Below are 14121 nucleotides of genomic sequence, written 5' to 3'. Positions count from 1 at the left end.
GGCTGGAGCGACGATTTGGTGCCTAGCGCTCTTACACATCCCAGTCCTCAGAGGTGTTGAGCCCAGGCAGGAGAACCGCATGAGCGGCGGAGCCCAGGAAGACAGATGGTACTGATGTATGAAATCGTATGGGACGACATGTAATGAGTAATGTATATATACTCCGTGCCGTGCGCCCCGTGTTCTAATCTATCTTCAGTCTCGCAAAGATCTAATAAGAGTAAAATTGATTTTCCAAAGAAGAACAACGATCAAGAGTCATAACTTGAGAAAATAAACCCAAAGGAGTAGCCCAACGCACCACAATGGTCCGAATTGCGATTGCTGGCGGCTCTGGCAGTAAGTTCCCACAAGTCCCCAGTTTATCTAGCCGACGACTAATGAAGGACCTCGTTAGATGTCGGGCGAGAGATCCTTGATGCTTTGGTAGCTAGAGGCAAGCACGAAATCTTGATCCTGTCCAGAAAGGTTACTTCAATCCTGTCCCCCACGCCATTTCTTTCCAATAATTAGCTGACTTTTGCAGGATGACCCTGCCAACGATTTTGGCTCAGGAGTTAAATGGGTCAAGACAAGCTACAACGATGTTGCCCAGTTGGCTCAAGTGCTAGAAGGAGTTCACACTGTTCTCTCTTTTGTCGCTGGACCTGTCGATCCAACGAACGTCGCACAGAGAGATACACAGAAGAATTTGATCGATGCATCGATCAAAGCTGGCGTTAGACGATTTGCCCCTAGCGAGTGGGCTTCGTGAGTCTTTCCCACTATGTATCATGCATCTACTTTGCGTCTAATTGGTCTAGTTCCAAACTCGAGCACATGTTCTGGTACGGCTTCAAGGAAGAGACTCGAAAGTACCTCGCACGCATCAACAAAGACAAGAAGGTTTTCGCGTTTTTGACTTAACCGTTCCAATCCATGCATGGTTCACGTGGTTGACTAAAGTTCGATATATCAGGTCCTCGAATACTGTCTGTTTCAACCGGGATTGTTCACCAATTACATGACGTATCCGTTCAACTCCTCCAAGCATGTTCAGCTCTTTGAGACACCCTTCAACTTCTATCAACGTCGCGCTCTAGTCATCGATGGAGGTGAAGAAGCCATTATTACCTTCACGACTGCGCAGGATCTAGCTAGAGTAGTCGCTTTAGCTGTGGAGTATGAAGGTGAGTGGCCTCTCATCGGTGGGGTTCAAGGCGCCCAGGTGTCAGTCCGGCAGCTCATTGCGCTAGGCGAGAAGATCCGTGGTACGTAACTGAACTTGCGATCTATTTTACTCGCAAAAATTTGGTTTCTTCTGTGGAAAACTCACTAATATGCGAACAAAGGCGGGCCGTTTGACGTGACCAAGCTCAAGTCCGACGACCTCAAGGCAGGGGTAGTCAATGCCCCTTGGCTCCCTAAGGTTGAGCACCCATCGATTCCCCCCGAGACCTTGGGTGCCGTCGCTTCTAGCCTGCTTTCTGGCTTCTTGCAGGGTATTGTGGCTGGTAATCTGGAGTGCTCTGACGAGTGGAACCGTCTCCTACCCGGATACGAGTTCACTCAGCCAGAAGACTTTCTCCCCACCGCATGGGCGGAGATTAATGCGGGAGCCACGACCGTTTTCACGTCATACTAGGGGATTTGGGATATCCAGAGAGCCATTGTCTTTAGCCAGTACTACATGTACTCACGACCTTGTGGCAAAGGCACAGCATTTGGGTCTTTGCTGATAGCCCTTCAAGGCTCTAGAAATATCTAATGACTATGGCATGGCAAATTGGAAGGCTGAAGATTGCTTTCGATAGAACATGCAATGCAGACAAACTTAAGGACCACGCTGAAGACATAACTACGAGACAAAGGGCTCACAAGAAACTACGGGAGAATTCCCAGTTGAAGAAGAATTAATTTATTCATTACTAAAGTGCGGAATGGACCTTTGGAACCACTTCGCGAGATTTGACTGGGCCAGTCGGATTGCGGTAGTACACAAAGACTATTAAGGTAGAACCTGTCATGGTGTAGGTGAAAGGATCTTTAGTCCTCAAATCTTTGATGGGTTCCATTTTCAAAGCCTCAGGGCAGGAGCGCAGTCGGGGCAGCTATTCCTGGAAATCCCGTGACGGCAGGTCTTTGACCTCATTGGTATGCACATTCTAGATGGTATTGGGGTGTAGATGTGGCTGGCCTTTGGCGTTTTGAGAAGCTCGATTAGGTTGCTTCAATAAGTCTAAAGGGTTGGGTAGAGAAAAGCTTCTTGAGAGATATTTGTTTGAGTGTGATGATGAAGAGTAAGTATTTCCATGTCTTCTCTTCGATAAATGAGGTGGATTTATATATTTCCCTAACGCTCATGGTTTTGAAGTGAATGTGGTCGATGCAATAACGCCTGCGGTTCACTGACCAGCTGTATGCGCACCGCCAGCTAAGGTACGTATGCTGGTTAGGGCAATCAGTTAAGACTGTGATTCACCTTCACGAGTCGTTCTATCTGCCCTTACGAGGAAGGTATTTTGCTGGTGTTCAAATTCCCATTTCTAGGGAGTCAGAACTGGAGGCATCTAGACGACATAGCCGGGGACTGGGAAAAGAAGGAATTGCAACAGATCCACGGAGACGGGCTAGTTACCGCTCGCAATCAAGGGCAAGGCCATAACACAGTCTTTAGCGCCCCGGGAGAAAATCCAACAGAAATCCTGTTGCGCAGACACTGACTCACTATCTTATACATATAGATGTTGTTTTGGAACATGAAACGAACTGTCGCTTTCATTCCGGCTATGCACCCCCCGCAACACAAGGAAGCCCTATGTAACTACTACGTGAACGTCTAAATCAAAGAAGTATGCAAAACCCTCGTCGGGTAGTGATAAGACTGACTGATCATAAGGCCACGCGAGTCTTGAGAAAACCACCGAAGCTGTCAAAGAGTGCCTGATCATGCCCCTCCCTCCACCGGCACCTCAAGACAATCCCCTCTCGCCCGACATCCATCGCAATCTCAAATCCGAACTTGCATACTTCAGGGTTTGCTGACCCCTCAACGACAGTCTTGCCCTCTCGTTCCTCCCGCATCTTCTTCCGTCTCCAGGCGCGACTCCACACATTCTCCTGCGCCCTGCCGATACCGACAAGCTTCTCGCGGTTCCATTCCCAGGAAACCAGCTCCAACAAAGACATGAGCTCTTGGATCTTGTCTTGAAGCTTTCCTATCTCTGTGCCAAGCGGGAAGGTAGTGACCTCGGATTCGACACTCGGAGGGAGCAGCTTCTTCCAAACTGCAGCCTTCATCCCCCTCGCGGCTTCCTCTGAAGGTCTCATCGTGCCGAAACTCCACGCGACGGCCCACCGCCTCGTTTTGTTACCTTGCACAAATTCCGTCACAGCGTAGTTATTGATGTTCTTCTCTTTCAGAATCGCGATAAACTCCTCGAGGCTCGATTGTTTCCCAAACATGGACGTGTACCATTGCACCCTCTCGCGCAAAAATAGTGATTCCTCGAGGATCCTGGATACGAACTTGACCTCGCCGCCGTCTGTCACCATCTCTACTGGCGCGCCGGTGCATGCCGTCAAGGGAGGGCGTGACTTTTGCTTCGCCGAGTTTAGGAGGTCGTCTTCGGATGTATAGAACGGGGGGTTCGTCATGACGAAGGTGAGTGACTCGATGCCCAAATCGGCCAGAGGCATGATGGGATCTTGGGGCACACGGGCAATGACGGAGATTCGACTCTGTAGATTATTCAACTCCACGTTCCTCTGGGCGAATTGCAGACTCTTGGAGTCAATGTCTATTGACGATCAATGCCTGAACGGTGTACATTGAGAGATGGCAACATACCCGTCGCGAAAAAGGACCATTTCCGTTGGGTACATCCTAGAAGCGGGTAAATACAGCTTGCTCCAGTGCCGATATCGAGGCCGAGGACTTTTTGATCTGGAACACCGTAGGTGGTGCTATCCAGTAGGGTCTTCAGCCAAAGGAGGTAATTGTGGCGATTTGGTACCTTTTGCTGTCAGCAGAGCAACTATGATACGTCCAAGACCTTTGGAAGACTGAACTCACAGGTGGACACAAACGATCGTCAGGTAGCTCAATGTTCAGCCCAAAATCAGCTTTCAGCAGCGTCTTCGTGAGCTGCATCACGGCAGATGGATCATTGAAATCAAGATTTCCACGTTTGAGCCTGGGAAAAGAACCGATCAGCCGTGCTAACGCAAATTCTATTGATGTTATCACATACATAGCTCCAAAGAGCGGATCTTGGCGGCCCAGCTTTCCAAAGTCGGGTTCCGTCGAGTAGAGATTGCGATAGTAGGCATCTGCGTGGGTACCGGGCTCTGATGGTCGATTCACGAGTCCGCGATTAGCGCGGCGAATTGTGTTTTGTAAGCTGACATCGTGAGCTGCGGAAGGAGTACTCTCCGAGCTTCTTCGTCTTTTGCCGGTCATGGCTGTCGGGGGTGGTTGGTGTGTTTACTCGATCCACCGTCACTGGGCGAATTTTGGATGAGACCGGTAGGATATGACAATAAACAAAAGGTTCGAGAGCGCATAAAGACCTTTGTCAGGGTGATCATCGAAATGGATATCATAAGGCCTGGCTCAGGTGGTCGTGTCAAAGTTGCTTTGGCTTCAACGTTCGCGACGTGTTAGTGAAGAGAAATTATTAGTGGTGGTAGGTAGGTGGGAAGTGGAGACTGTGAGCGAAAAGCTTGCATAGATGAATATACGCTTGTAGATTGCCGGGTCATCGCTATAAGCGATATTGGCCTTCATTGTGAATGACACGCCTTTTGGAAACTGCTTTCTGCTGTGTTTTTTACAGACAATCCGCTTGTAGCCACTTGAACAAAAAGAATCAAGATGGAGAAGTCTCAGTCATAAGCTTCGTCGAGTTTTCTATGCCACACATTGCAATAGAGCCTCGTCGACTTGAGCCCCTGATGGCCAACCGAAAGCAGAGGAAGCTAGTTCAACTTCTTAATATATCCAGAGATCAAGCTTGATGCTCTAGCTTTACGAGCTAAGGATAGATCGAAACTGCTATCTTATGTTGTAGTGCACTGCTAGGCAAAAACATATCTGTGGTTGAATCTTCAATGTATAAAGGTTCCAGGAACAAATCGAAACCTGCACGCTACCATATGCAACGCTGTCATTTTCTCATGTCTGTCATACATGCTCACATATGCATCATTCCCTGCGTAAATCACTGCCCCCACATGAGGACTCTCCACCGCCAGCCTTCGAGCAGCTTCATGTCCTGGTCGACAACCTCCACGTCACCCCTCTCGATCTTGGCGCTTAGTCGCTTCAACCGCTTCGACACGGTCTTGGCCACCTGCAGAGAAACCTCGTTGGTGAAGACGTAGAGTACGGCAAAGACAAAGAAGGCGATGCTGGCGAAGCTGTTGCGGCCCAGGAGACTGTCCTTGATGCGGGCGACTAGTGCTTTGCTGCGCCAGAATGCGTACTCGGTGCTGTTAGATGCCTGGACGTCGGTTTCCGTCTTGTCGGAAGGGCGACGGAAGATGCGCTTTACGGCTGGGATGAAGGTTGCTCTACAAGCAGTTGTCAGCGAGGCCCCACGAGCTCATCATACAATGAGATCTTACACAGCTCCACCGATGAGCCAATTTCTCCAGCGGTGATTCTCGCCATCTTTGATTAGGGTTCCGACCTCCTTCCGCAAAACCTTGAGATCACCTAGCAGGACACGACCTTGGGCCCTAATCTGGTCTTCCAACTCCAACGACATAGCACCATCCAGTCTACCTCTCTTTCTTTGCAGAGACAAATACTCCCGGAGCGCAAATTGGGTCCCGGTCTTGACCGTTTTCAGGTCCTGCGTCGTCGTAGTAAGAGGGTTCAGGGCAGCTGAAGGACGCGGACCCTCCACCATGCTAGCCTGTTGGGAGTGCGGATTTGGATAGGCTGCAGGGCCAGACATGTGCTCAACTGGAGCTATACTCGTTGGCCCAGGAGGCGGGCCTCCATAGACTGTCCCAGGGTACGGAGCCGTGGGTGTGGTAGACTGAGGCGGCCGAGAGTATGGGTCGACTGAGACCCCCGGCGGCGCTCCAGAAGGTGGTGGAGGGTATGACCCGGGTCCATTGTACGGACCAGGCGCCGTTGCAACCGGCCGGCTGTCCATAGTTTCGGGAAGCAGACCACCCTAACCTAGCGGCGGTGAGAAATAGTCTCTTTCGGGCTGCAACTGGAGCGGAGCGGATCAAGCGGGAGTGGAGGCGGGTCTCTCAGAGCAGAGCTCAACTGCAACAAAAGAACAACAGAACAAAAGCAAAGAACAAAGAATGGCAAGTCTATGGACAAGGTACGAGGATAATATGAGCAACGAGAAAATAATGAGGTGGCGGGGGAGCGAACTTGGAGAAGAGCTGGAAACAACTCAGCTCACTGCAGGGCGAAGGCGGAGGGAAGGTGACAGGAAGGTGAAGGCGGCATAAAGGTGGGGGCTTGCCAGCGAACGGGATCCACTGCGGGATGTGGGTCCATCACACCGTCGCAAGTGTGGCGCAACCTGGAATCCTCAGCCACATATTGGCAGCTTCGATTCTTCCTGGGGCGTCACGTCACTCTCTGTCAGAGCTCAACCAAGTGTGAAGCTTTCCATTCTTTCGCAAAGCCAACAACAGCGCCGTCGCCAATCACCTGCACCAATACACAATGCCCGATCCAGCGAGCTCACGGTTCACGCCGTCCAACAAGACAACAACTGAGCGCATCTCAGACAGCACCGTAGGCCTCGTCGCGCTCTCCGACTTTCGCAAGCGACGCGCCGAGGTCCTCGACCAGCAAGACCGCGAACGAGAAGCTGCCCTATCCGGCACATCCACGCCCGACCGATCCAATTCCGCGACGCCAGACCCCGGGAGCGACTCGGCCAGCGGCGCGAGCAAACCAAAGAAGAAAAAGAAGAAGCTCGGCGGCAGCAAGCTATCTTTTGGCGACGATGAAGAGGAAGAGCAAGGTTCGCTGCCAGTAAAGAAAGGCAAGAAGGCAGCCGAAGGCGAGGATGAGAAAAGCGTAACCTCGAAGAAGTCCAAAGTCATTGCGAACTCGTCCGTGGCGTTCGTGCCCAAGGTCATGTCCAAAGCAGCATTGCGACGCGAGGCGGCTGAGAGAGAGGCGCTGCGCAAAGAGTTCCTCGCGATACAGGAGGCCGTCAAGGCGACAGAAATTGCAATACCGTTTGTGTTTTACGATGGATCAAATATACCTGGTGGCACTGTCCGTGTCAAGAAGGGCGACTACATCTGGGTCTTCTTGGACAAGAGTCGAAAAGTTGGCGCCGAGTTAGGCGTGGGAGAGAAGGCCAATGCACGAAGAGAATGGGCGAGAGTTGGTGTGGACGACCTAATGCTCGTCCGGGGGTCAATCATCATTCCACATGTGAGCCAATTGTGCTTCTGTCTATTCGAGTCTTTCACTAATTCTCTACAGCACTACGAGTTCTACTTCTTCATCATCAACAAGAATGCCGGCCCAGGCGGCCAACAACTATTCAACTACAAAGCCGACGCGCCGCCCAAGAAGGACGGACTGGAACCAGACGAAGCTCCAGCTGCCCCATCTGGCGGCCTGACTACCGCAGCTGCTCTCAAGGCGGCTGCAGTCAAGGCCCTGCCTGACATCAACACCCTCGAAGGTGCCACAGACGACCCTACCCTGACGAAAGTGGTGGATCGGCGCTGGTATGAGCGCAATAAGCACATCTATCCAGCGAGCATGTGGCAAGAGTTTGACCCCGAGAAGGACTATGATACGGAAGTGCGGAAGGATGCCGGCGGCAACACGTTCTTCTTTTCGAGGTGAAGGCTGTTTCGTCGACTAGGTTTGTCGAGCCGGAATCAGAGGGTCGCTGAGGGGGATCTCAGTTATGCCACGAGTGGAGTGGCGTTCTCGCTCGTTCATCCCGACAGCGTGCGAAGAGTCAAGACGAGGCCCAGGATAAACAACCACCCCGGCCAGAAGACCATGACGATCAGCATGTTACCTCCAGGGCCCAGTATCGTTGTTGCAAACTCCATGAAGACCTTCTTCCTCAGCTTCTGGATTTGTTTGGATTTCCACACATGTCTCATGGACGTGCGGACTGCCGTCGTCGTCTTCTTGATGGCAAATAGCGAATGGACGGCGAAGAGTCGGGTTGCTATGACTGCCGACGTGAGGGTTGAGGTGGCGAGAAGGTGTGCGTAAAGGAAGAGGAGCGACGATGCCACAGCCACTACTCTTTGGAAGCGGGCCGCGATGTCAAAGATTGGCCCGAGTGCGGCAACGAGATCTGACCGTTGGCGAATGGTCACGCCTGGCTCGTGTTTGGACGAGGTCAACAGGGCGACTTTGTTCATGATGGCGACGGCAGAAGAGGTCTCGGCAAAGACGTGGTCACGACGTACAGCGGTGCCTTGTTTGTTTTGGCGTGCTTCAATGCCATCAGAGGCGTGGCGAGCACGTTGCAACTCACGATATATATCAAGGGGCATCGAAGAGCAGCGGCAACTGCATGCGATTCATCCCACCCTATGGACTTTTGGACTTGCGGTAAAAGCGCCTCTGAGGTTCTCGATAACACATAACGTTTGGATGAACATGGACATCAGATGTGATAGAGCTCGCAGCTGTTGCGGTGCTATATGCCTAACACGAGCGATGTCTAGAATTTTCTACCCCTCCATCGTGTCGAGATTGATGCTGTGACAGCCCCACCACCGCACCCTTTCCCTGGCGACAAACCATGTCGACACGTGGGGCTGGCTGCTCGCCGGATCGGTTCTTGAAGCTCACATCGGGCCTCGAGGCTGGAGTGGAAAATCAGCAACGTGGAGTCTCATCGACTCTTATTCGTGGAATACTTTGGCCCCCCGTGGGATCTTACAGGCTAGAATCTCCATCTTTCAACTTTGAAGCGGTTGCGTTACCCCTCGATGGACCCTGATCTTCAACACTTCAGATTCCATTGGCTGTGCACATCAGTTTGATCTTATCGCGTTTATCGCGCTCGTGATCGAGGAGCCATCGCCTTGAGTAAGGTAACCCCGGATTTCCTGACCTCTCGGAGTTGGGTATGGAGGCATGTGGCGGACCCGTGTGTCTGCCGCCGACCGTGTAGCAGCAACGCATTCTCGCGGGTTGCCGCATCTGCCGTTTCCGGCATGCGTCCGACTCAAGCGGATTGTTTACTCCGGCATTTTCGGGTCATATCGGCCACAGTTGGGAAACGAGTAGCCTGTGGCGCCACACTGACGTGCCACACTTTGTCATCACACTTAGTCATTCACATCCAACTCTCAGGTGTGGCTGGTGCTCCGGCCACTCGTGCCACCCTCACAACCAAGGGGTCACCCGCTCTAAAAACATGAATCTCTTTACGATCACTACTGCGCAAGCAAGACTCATAATTTCTTCGCCGTGTATGTACCGGATAGCGACAGACCGCCTTCTTCAGCCGCTTCATCTTTTCTCGAAGCACCGATGGCGATTCCATTGTGCATAGAGCGGTCAGACCTTGCCGCCGATGTATTCCTACATCCACCAAGAAAAGCCCAGCACATCCATTTCAAGAGAGAATTCATTTACTGGAGAGTCACAAGTCGGAAACGGACCAAAGATTGTTTGGCGGTCCTGGAGTCCCAGACCCATGAAGTCGGTGAAGATTGAACACAACCGCAGTGAAGTGTAACGTTCCCACGAAGGTTTGAGACGAAATAGAAACATTTGAGCGACGATCGAATTCACTTGCTTTCCGTCCGGTCCGACAGAGCCACCCGCCAAGATCCTTCGCCTAGGCGGTAGTGGCTGGTCGAAAGGCACTTTGACGATGGGCACGACCGGCTTTGTGCGCCCTTCAACGAGGAATTGAGCGCGCCGCCCGCCCACCGGAGCCGAGGATGGCATGACGAGCATGACAAGCGCCGATCCGACAAGTGGTTCTTCAGTGGAGATGCGGCTGGAAACGAAGTCACTTCCTCCAGGCTTTCTCCCCCTAACGACCTGACTGCACTGCATGACGGATGGGACCAGAAAACAAACGCAGCGATATGCATATCTTGCAGCCTGGCTCCATGCAGGTTCCAGGTCAACGATGTTCCTGGTCGTATCTGCCAACGTTTGCATCACAAGGAGCCACCAGGGAGGGCGCGGTTCATCTATTCTTCCCTCGTAATCCAGAATCTGACCGAGGAAACCCCATCCAGTCTTTGACAACTGATTGGGATCAGACGAACAAGAATAACGAGGCCCTGGAATCGTCTCATCCGCTACCCAAAACGTCCAAGGTGTACCCGTGATTCTCAACAAGGTCGTCGCTGCAAGCAAGAGGGATTGTCATTTAGACCATTCATGCATACCCCATCCCACTGGCATCCCCTCTGCTGTGTTCAACACGAGCCAGCGATCGGCAGTCCGCTCCAGGGCACACGCTGTTCGAAGAAAGCCAATAGCTGCTAGCTGTCAGCTGCCGAGCCGAGCAGTAGGCAGGCCCCAGCTGAGTTTACGTGAAAATGTAGTGAATAACATGAGGACGAAAGACAATTCTTCTAATAATACACATCTCGCACCAACCCGAACCAGAATGGTGCCTGCAGCGACAAGCCGGAATCGGGCAATTCTGATCGCTCTTCCAACCCCCATGCTCCGCTCAGCGCCGTCTTTACCCATTACCTACTGTACGAGTGAGCGATGCGACCCCCCTCACCCCTCTTTTTGTTTCTTCCGCTTGTCTGCCAACGGGCACGATCTACGCCGCGTTTGTGGGGGAAGAGGGGATGGGATGGGATAGGTGAGAAAGGATGTCGCTTGACGGCGACACGGTCCTTCCAGTTGACTGCGGTCGCAAGAAACACGAGAATGGTACCCTTTGTGCTACGTCATGGTTCAACGGTGCCACCTTTCCGGCCTTACCGACTTTCATGCGATGGATGGCTGGGACTCCAGGGTTTAGACTCTTTGATGGCATGCTGTGCGGAAGGGCAACTGGCGATCTTTTGTCAAGGTCGATGGGATTGGTAAGAAAATTGACGATGTTATGTGTACTTAAACCTAGGTGATGTTCCTCGTCTGAAGTCTTGAGATTTTGCACCACACCAGCACGCTTCTTCCGTCTCATATCAATTCATCTCACCTAATCCCACTTCATAGAAAACATACACTCATCCTCTCAAATCAAAGAACCCTCAACTCATCACAACCCCACAACTTCTCAAGATGCACTTCCTCGCAACCCTCCTCCTCGTCGCCCCAGCCCTCGCCTCCCCCATCGCCCAGCGCGAGGAGACTTGCGGCCAAAAATCAGGCAAGCTCTCCGAGTGGACGCTCACGGGCTTTGACTACCACGCCAGCTACATCTTTAGCACACCTTCCCACCAGAACTCGTGGGGCTACATCAGCTTCAACGTCTCGAACCCGGTCCTCGACTATACCGTCGCATGCTCCGCCGCCAGCAGCCGTCTCAACGACTTCTTCTACGGCGAGCAGGTCTACCAGTGCACGCCGCCCGAGGGCGGGGAGAGCACGGCCACGTCGTTCACGTGGAGTACGCCTGAGAAGGCCGTTGCGTTGAACCAGTCGTGGACTTGCAATGATGATCCCAAGTACCCGTAAGTCACATGCCCTCTCTCTACATCTGAAATCCATCGCGTGGGTTTTCCCCTGTCGATGAAACATTCGTGCCGAAAACGTCACGAAGTACGGTTCTGCCATGAGAAATGCCCAGGCTAATTGGAATGCGATCAACCAGAGCCCGCTACACCGCAAAGGGCGGCGCCGTCGCCGATCTCCAGTGCGAGGAGACGTTTTGGCAAAACGACAACTGGACCATTGGCCAGATTTACTCGACGCGCAACATCAACTGCGGCATCATCACGCTGCCGACCCCGATCAAGGAGATTTCCGCGGTCGCTTAGACGGCATCATTCTTAATCACGGTTCACGGGTAATCACAGTTTCCGCGCCGAGCTCAATTCTATCGGCGCAAATCCAACGACGCTTTACACGACTTTTATGATGATTTGGCTGTTTTGACTTTCACGACACTCCTTTGATGGATACTTCGCACTTTTGCATGGTTCCGGCGCCTGGAAAACCTTTCCCGGTCATTGACCATGATGATGGGAATGAGGATGCTATTTTGGGATGAAAATGGGACACGGAGCATATAGAAGCATATTTGGGATAATTCTAATGATATAATTTTTCTTCAAACTCACTATGAGCGTCATTCGGATGACCGTGAATTGATTGGCATGTTCGAGAATTTTTCAAATGCAGTATCTCTGGTCTATCATATGCCTCTCATCAATCAAGACAGACCTACTGATAAGACACTCTGACGGGCAAGTTTTAAACGCGTCTTTGGAGCACAGCTTTTCAGGAACCTTGAATCATAGAAACATAAAAGCCATTGGGTATCTCCTCCTTATCATTCACACCTTGGAGGCTTCACCCTCATCCCAATGAGTCTCCCTTCAGTCATCAGCCGTCTGCCGACACAGCCACGGATCCTCCATCAGCTCTCGGGCGGATAGCCTGTCTTCTGGTCTCCACTGCAGCATCTTCCTCAGAAACACTAAGAACTCGGCTTGCTCCGCTCCCTCGAGATTACACTCTTCCTCCTCAAACGAGGACTCTGGTATCTCGCCGTTGACAATTAGTTTTCCTGTCTCGCGCGCGTCAGTCCCAGCCAGCCTGTGTTTTAACATACTTGCGCAGTTATCGACGAACCTTCTTCGTCAAAGATTTCTGTCCATTTTGACCCTCTGTCCAGGAGATCATCGGGCGGGGGTCCAAGCAAAGACACCGTTCTCGCAAAGTGAGCTGCCCGGGACGCATTCCGATCGCGGTGTCGGGTGTTGTAAAGAAGCTTCCCTTCGAACAAATCCCAAACCTGGTAGCAGCGGAAACTTCAGCGTTAGCATTTGGGAGCCGTCTTGCCGCGGGCGGATCTCTTACCATCAACCCCAAAGCCCAGATATCTATCTTTTCGTCCCAGGGAATTCCAAGTATGATTTCGGGCGCGCGGTACAGATCTGGCATCACCTCGCCGTCGAAGTCGCCTTCTCCGTATTGTGCATCACCGAAATCTGAAATGACAGGATCGCCTGGCTCATCTGGAATCTCGAGCCCTGTTGATGCGTAGATGGTGCGATCACCCATGACTTTTCTCGCGCTTGGAAGCCTCCATTCTTCGTTCACTAGTTCATCCAAGATTGTCGTGTCTGAAATTGAGAGCATGATGTTTCCATCTTGAATATCTGAAGTGTGTGTTAGTGAAACCGATCTGGGCGCCGATGCCGAGAACACCTCAGCCTCCGAGGTGCATGGTGGTGAAGTAATGCAGGAGCACAATCATCCTCACCTGTATGGACGACATGTGCAACTGAATGCATATAGTCAATGACTAGTAGTAAGCCATATATCAAGCCCTTTAAGAGATTCTCCGGCAGCTTGCCACCTGCTAATTCTCGAATATCGGCCAGGGATAAGCCTAGAGTCTCGAAAACCAAACAAACATGCGGGCCGATTTTCCCCTGCAGCTCAAAACTGTCTTTGATGGACCGAAGCAGTTTCTGTCCTGGATGCTCAGACTCAAGGCGTTCTAAGTGACGAAGGACCACTTCCTCGTTACGAGCCTGCCGATGACCAGTCTCGTAGACTTTCAAGGTGACATAGCAATGCTTCCTAGACTACCAGTCAGCTAAGTAGCCCTCGAAACGACGACAAATCCAGAAATCACCCGCGCACATACGCAAGATCACGACACAACCACACCGTCGACGCAGAGCCAAACCCCAACTTCAGCAGCACCTGATACCGCGACTCATAAACTTCGCCAATCTGAACTGGGTACCACTTGTCGGCAGTATACCAAGCGAAAGCTTCCTCTTCAAGGCGAACCTCATGGCCGTACAACTCCTCCGGTTCGGCGTCCGGCAGCCGCCGTGGGGGCGAGGCGTCTCTCTCCGCGGCCATTGGCGTCAGGGAGCCGCGGCGACAATGCGGTCGGAATAAGTGGTGAAATGTGGACTCGGAGACATGGCGTTGTTGCGCGCAGGGTTTGCTCGAGGCTCTGACTATTTTTTGTGGGGTGGAGATGTTAAGTGCCCGTGGTG

General features: G+C 52.1%; 7 protein-coding genes across 7 annotated transcripts; 3 read left to right on the top strand and 4 right to left on the bottom strand.

Annotated features, from left to right (window-relative positions):
• The first annotated feature begins 59 nt into the window (after positions 1-59).
• On the top strand, positions 60-1835 carry BDZ83DRAFT_625647 (NmrA-like family protein). The gene is made up of 7 exons (XM_060508504.1): positions 60-147; positions 200-339; positions 398-468; positions 527-750; positions 804-885; positions 959-1250; positions 1332-1835. The coding sequence occupies exons 2-7, from the start codon at positions 306-308 to the stop codon at positions 1622-1624; spliced, it is 996 nt and encodes a 331-aa protein (XP_060363683.1). The 5' UTR covers positions 60-147; positions 200-305; the 3' UTR covers positions 1625-1835.
• Positions 1836-2688: 853 nt separating this feature from the next.
• BDZ83DRAFT_625644 (uncharacterized protein) lies at positions 2689-4774 on the bottom strand. Its single transcript, XM_060508503.1, has 4 exons — positions 4233-4774; positions 4055-4175; positions 3830-3995; positions 2689-3779 (listed from the first exon to the last, which is right to left on the bottom strand). Exons 1-4 carry the CDS (start codon positions 4439-4441, stop codon positions 2872-2874), a joined length of 1404 nt encoding a protein of 467 aa, XP_060363682.1. The 5' UTR covers positions 4442-4774; the 3' UTR covers positions 2689-2871.
• Positions 4775-4798: 24 nt separating this feature from the next.
• Positions 4799-6410, bottom strand: BDZ83DRAFT_625641 (uncharacterized protein). Its single transcript, XM_060508502.1, has 2 exons — positions 5608-6410; positions 4799-5553 (listed from the first exon to the last, which is right to left on the bottom strand). The coding sequence occupies exons 1-2, from the start codon at positions 6144-6146 to the stop codon at positions 5202-5204; spliced, it is 891 nt and encodes a 296-aa protein (XP_060363681.1). The 5' UTR covers positions 6147-6410; the 3' UTR covers positions 4799-5201.
• Positions 6411-6679: 269 nt separating this feature from the next.
• On the top strand, positions 6680-7828 carry BDZ83DRAFT_720482 (XAP5, circadian clock regulator-domain-containing protein; the record flags this gene model as incomplete). Its single annotated transcript, XM_060512279.1, has 2 exons — positions 6680-7405; positions 7457-7828. 2 exons carry the CDS (start codon positions 6680-6682, stop codon positions 7826-7828), a joined length of 1098 nt encoding a protein of 365 aa, XP_060363680.1.
• A 95-nt stretch (positions 7829-7923) lies between these two features.
• Positions 7924-8364, bottom strand: BDZ83DRAFT_580275 (uncharacterized protein; the record flags this gene model as incomplete). The annotated part of the gene is made up of 1 exon (XM_060505335.1): positions 7924-8364. One exon carries the CDS (start codon positions 8362-8364, stop codon positions 7924-7926), a length of 441 nt encoding a protein of 146 aa, XP_060363679.1.
• A 2854-nt stretch (positions 8365-11218) lies between these two features.
• Positions 11219-11916, top strand: BDZ83DRAFT_652845 (uncharacterized protein; the record flags this gene model as incomplete). Its single annotated transcript, XM_060510563.1, has 2 exons — positions 11219-11610; positions 11751-11916. 2 exons carry the CDS (start codon positions 11219-11221, stop codon positions 11914-11916), a joined length of 558 nt encoding a protein of 185 aa, XP_060363678.1.
• A 335-nt stretch (positions 11917-12251) lies between these two features.
• Positions 12252-14061, bottom strand: BDZ83DRAFT_625630 (kinase-like domain-containing protein). The gene is made up of 5 exons (XM_060508501.1): positions 13758-14061; positions 13368-13690; positions 12962-13263; positions 12734-12896; positions 12252-12668 (listed from the first exon to the last, which is right to left on the bottom strand). Exons 1-5 carry the CDS (start codon positions 13979-13981, stop codon positions 12478-12480), a joined length of 1203 nt encoding a protein of 400 aa, XP_060363677.1. The 5' UTR covers positions 13982-14061; the 3' UTR covers positions 12252-12477.
• Positions 14062-14121: the final 60 nt, after the last annotated feature.

This window comes from Colletotrichum acutatum (assembly GCF_030867785.1).
Source record: "Colletotrichum acutatum strain CBS 112980 chromosome Unknown BDZ83scaffold_62, whole genome shotgun sequence".
In the NCBI taxonomy this organism is placed as follows: Eukaryota; Fungi; Ascomycota; class Sordariomycetes; order Glomerellales; family Glomerellaceae; genus Colletotrichum; species Colletotrichum acutatum.
Note: the sequence above shows the minus strand (reverse complement) of the source record. Positions and strands in the feature narration are given on the sequence as shown.

What these genes read in the sequence shown, in the direction of transcription:
- BDZ83DRAFT_625647 (XM_060508504.1), top strand. Translation starts at nt 306, where the DNA reads ATGGTCCGAATTGCGATTGCTGGCGGCTCTGGCA. An exon ending in GATTGCTGGCGGCTCTGGCA is followed by an intron (nt 340 to 397) that starts GTAAGTTCCCAC and finishes GGACCTCGTTAG; the next exon opens with ATGTCGGGCGAGAGATCCTT. An exon ending in GCCCCTAGCGAGTGGGCTTC is followed by an intron (nt 751 to 803) that starts GTGAGTCTTTCC and finishes TAATTGGTCTAG; the next exon opens with TTCCAAACTCGAGCACATGT.
- BDZ83DRAFT_625644 (XM_060508503.1), bottom strand. Translation starts at nt 4,441, where the DNA reads ATGACCGGCAAAAGACGAAGAAGCTCGGAGAGTACTCCTTCCGCAGCT. An exon ending in GATCCGCTCTTTGGAGCTAT is followed by an intron (nt 4,176 to 4,232) that starts GTATGTGATAAC and finishes TTCTTTTCCCAG; the next exon opens with GCTCAAACGTGGAAATCTTG. An exon ending in ATGGTCCTTTTTCGCGACGG is followed by an intron (nt 3,780 to 3,829) that starts GTATGTTGCCAT and finishes GATCGTCAATAG; the next exon opens with ACATTGACTCCAAGAGTCTG.
- BDZ83DRAFT_625641 (XM_060508502.1), bottom strand. Translation starts at nt 6,146, where the DNA reads ATGGACAGCCGGCCGGTTGCAACGGCGCCTGGTCCGTACAATGGACCC. An exon ending in TGGCTCATCGGTGGAGCTGT is followed by an intron (nt 5,554 to 5,607) that starts GTAAGATCTCAT and finishes AACTGCTTGTAG; the next exon opens with AGCAACCTTCATCCCAGCCG.
- BDZ83DRAFT_625630 (XM_060508501.1), bottom strand. Translation starts at nt 13,981, where the DNA reads ATGGCCGCGGAGAGAGACGCCTCGCCCCCACGGCGGCTGCCGGACGCC. An exon ending in TGCACATGTCGTCCATACAG is followed by an intron (nt 13,264 to 13,367) that starts GTGAGGATGATT and finishes CACACACTTCAG; the next exon opens with ATATTCAAGATGGAAACATC. An exon ending in TCTGGGCTTTGGGGTTGATG is followed by an intron (nt 12,897 to 12,961) that starts GTAAGAGATCCG and finishes CGCTGCTACCAG; the next exon opens with GTTTGGGATTTGTTCGAAGG.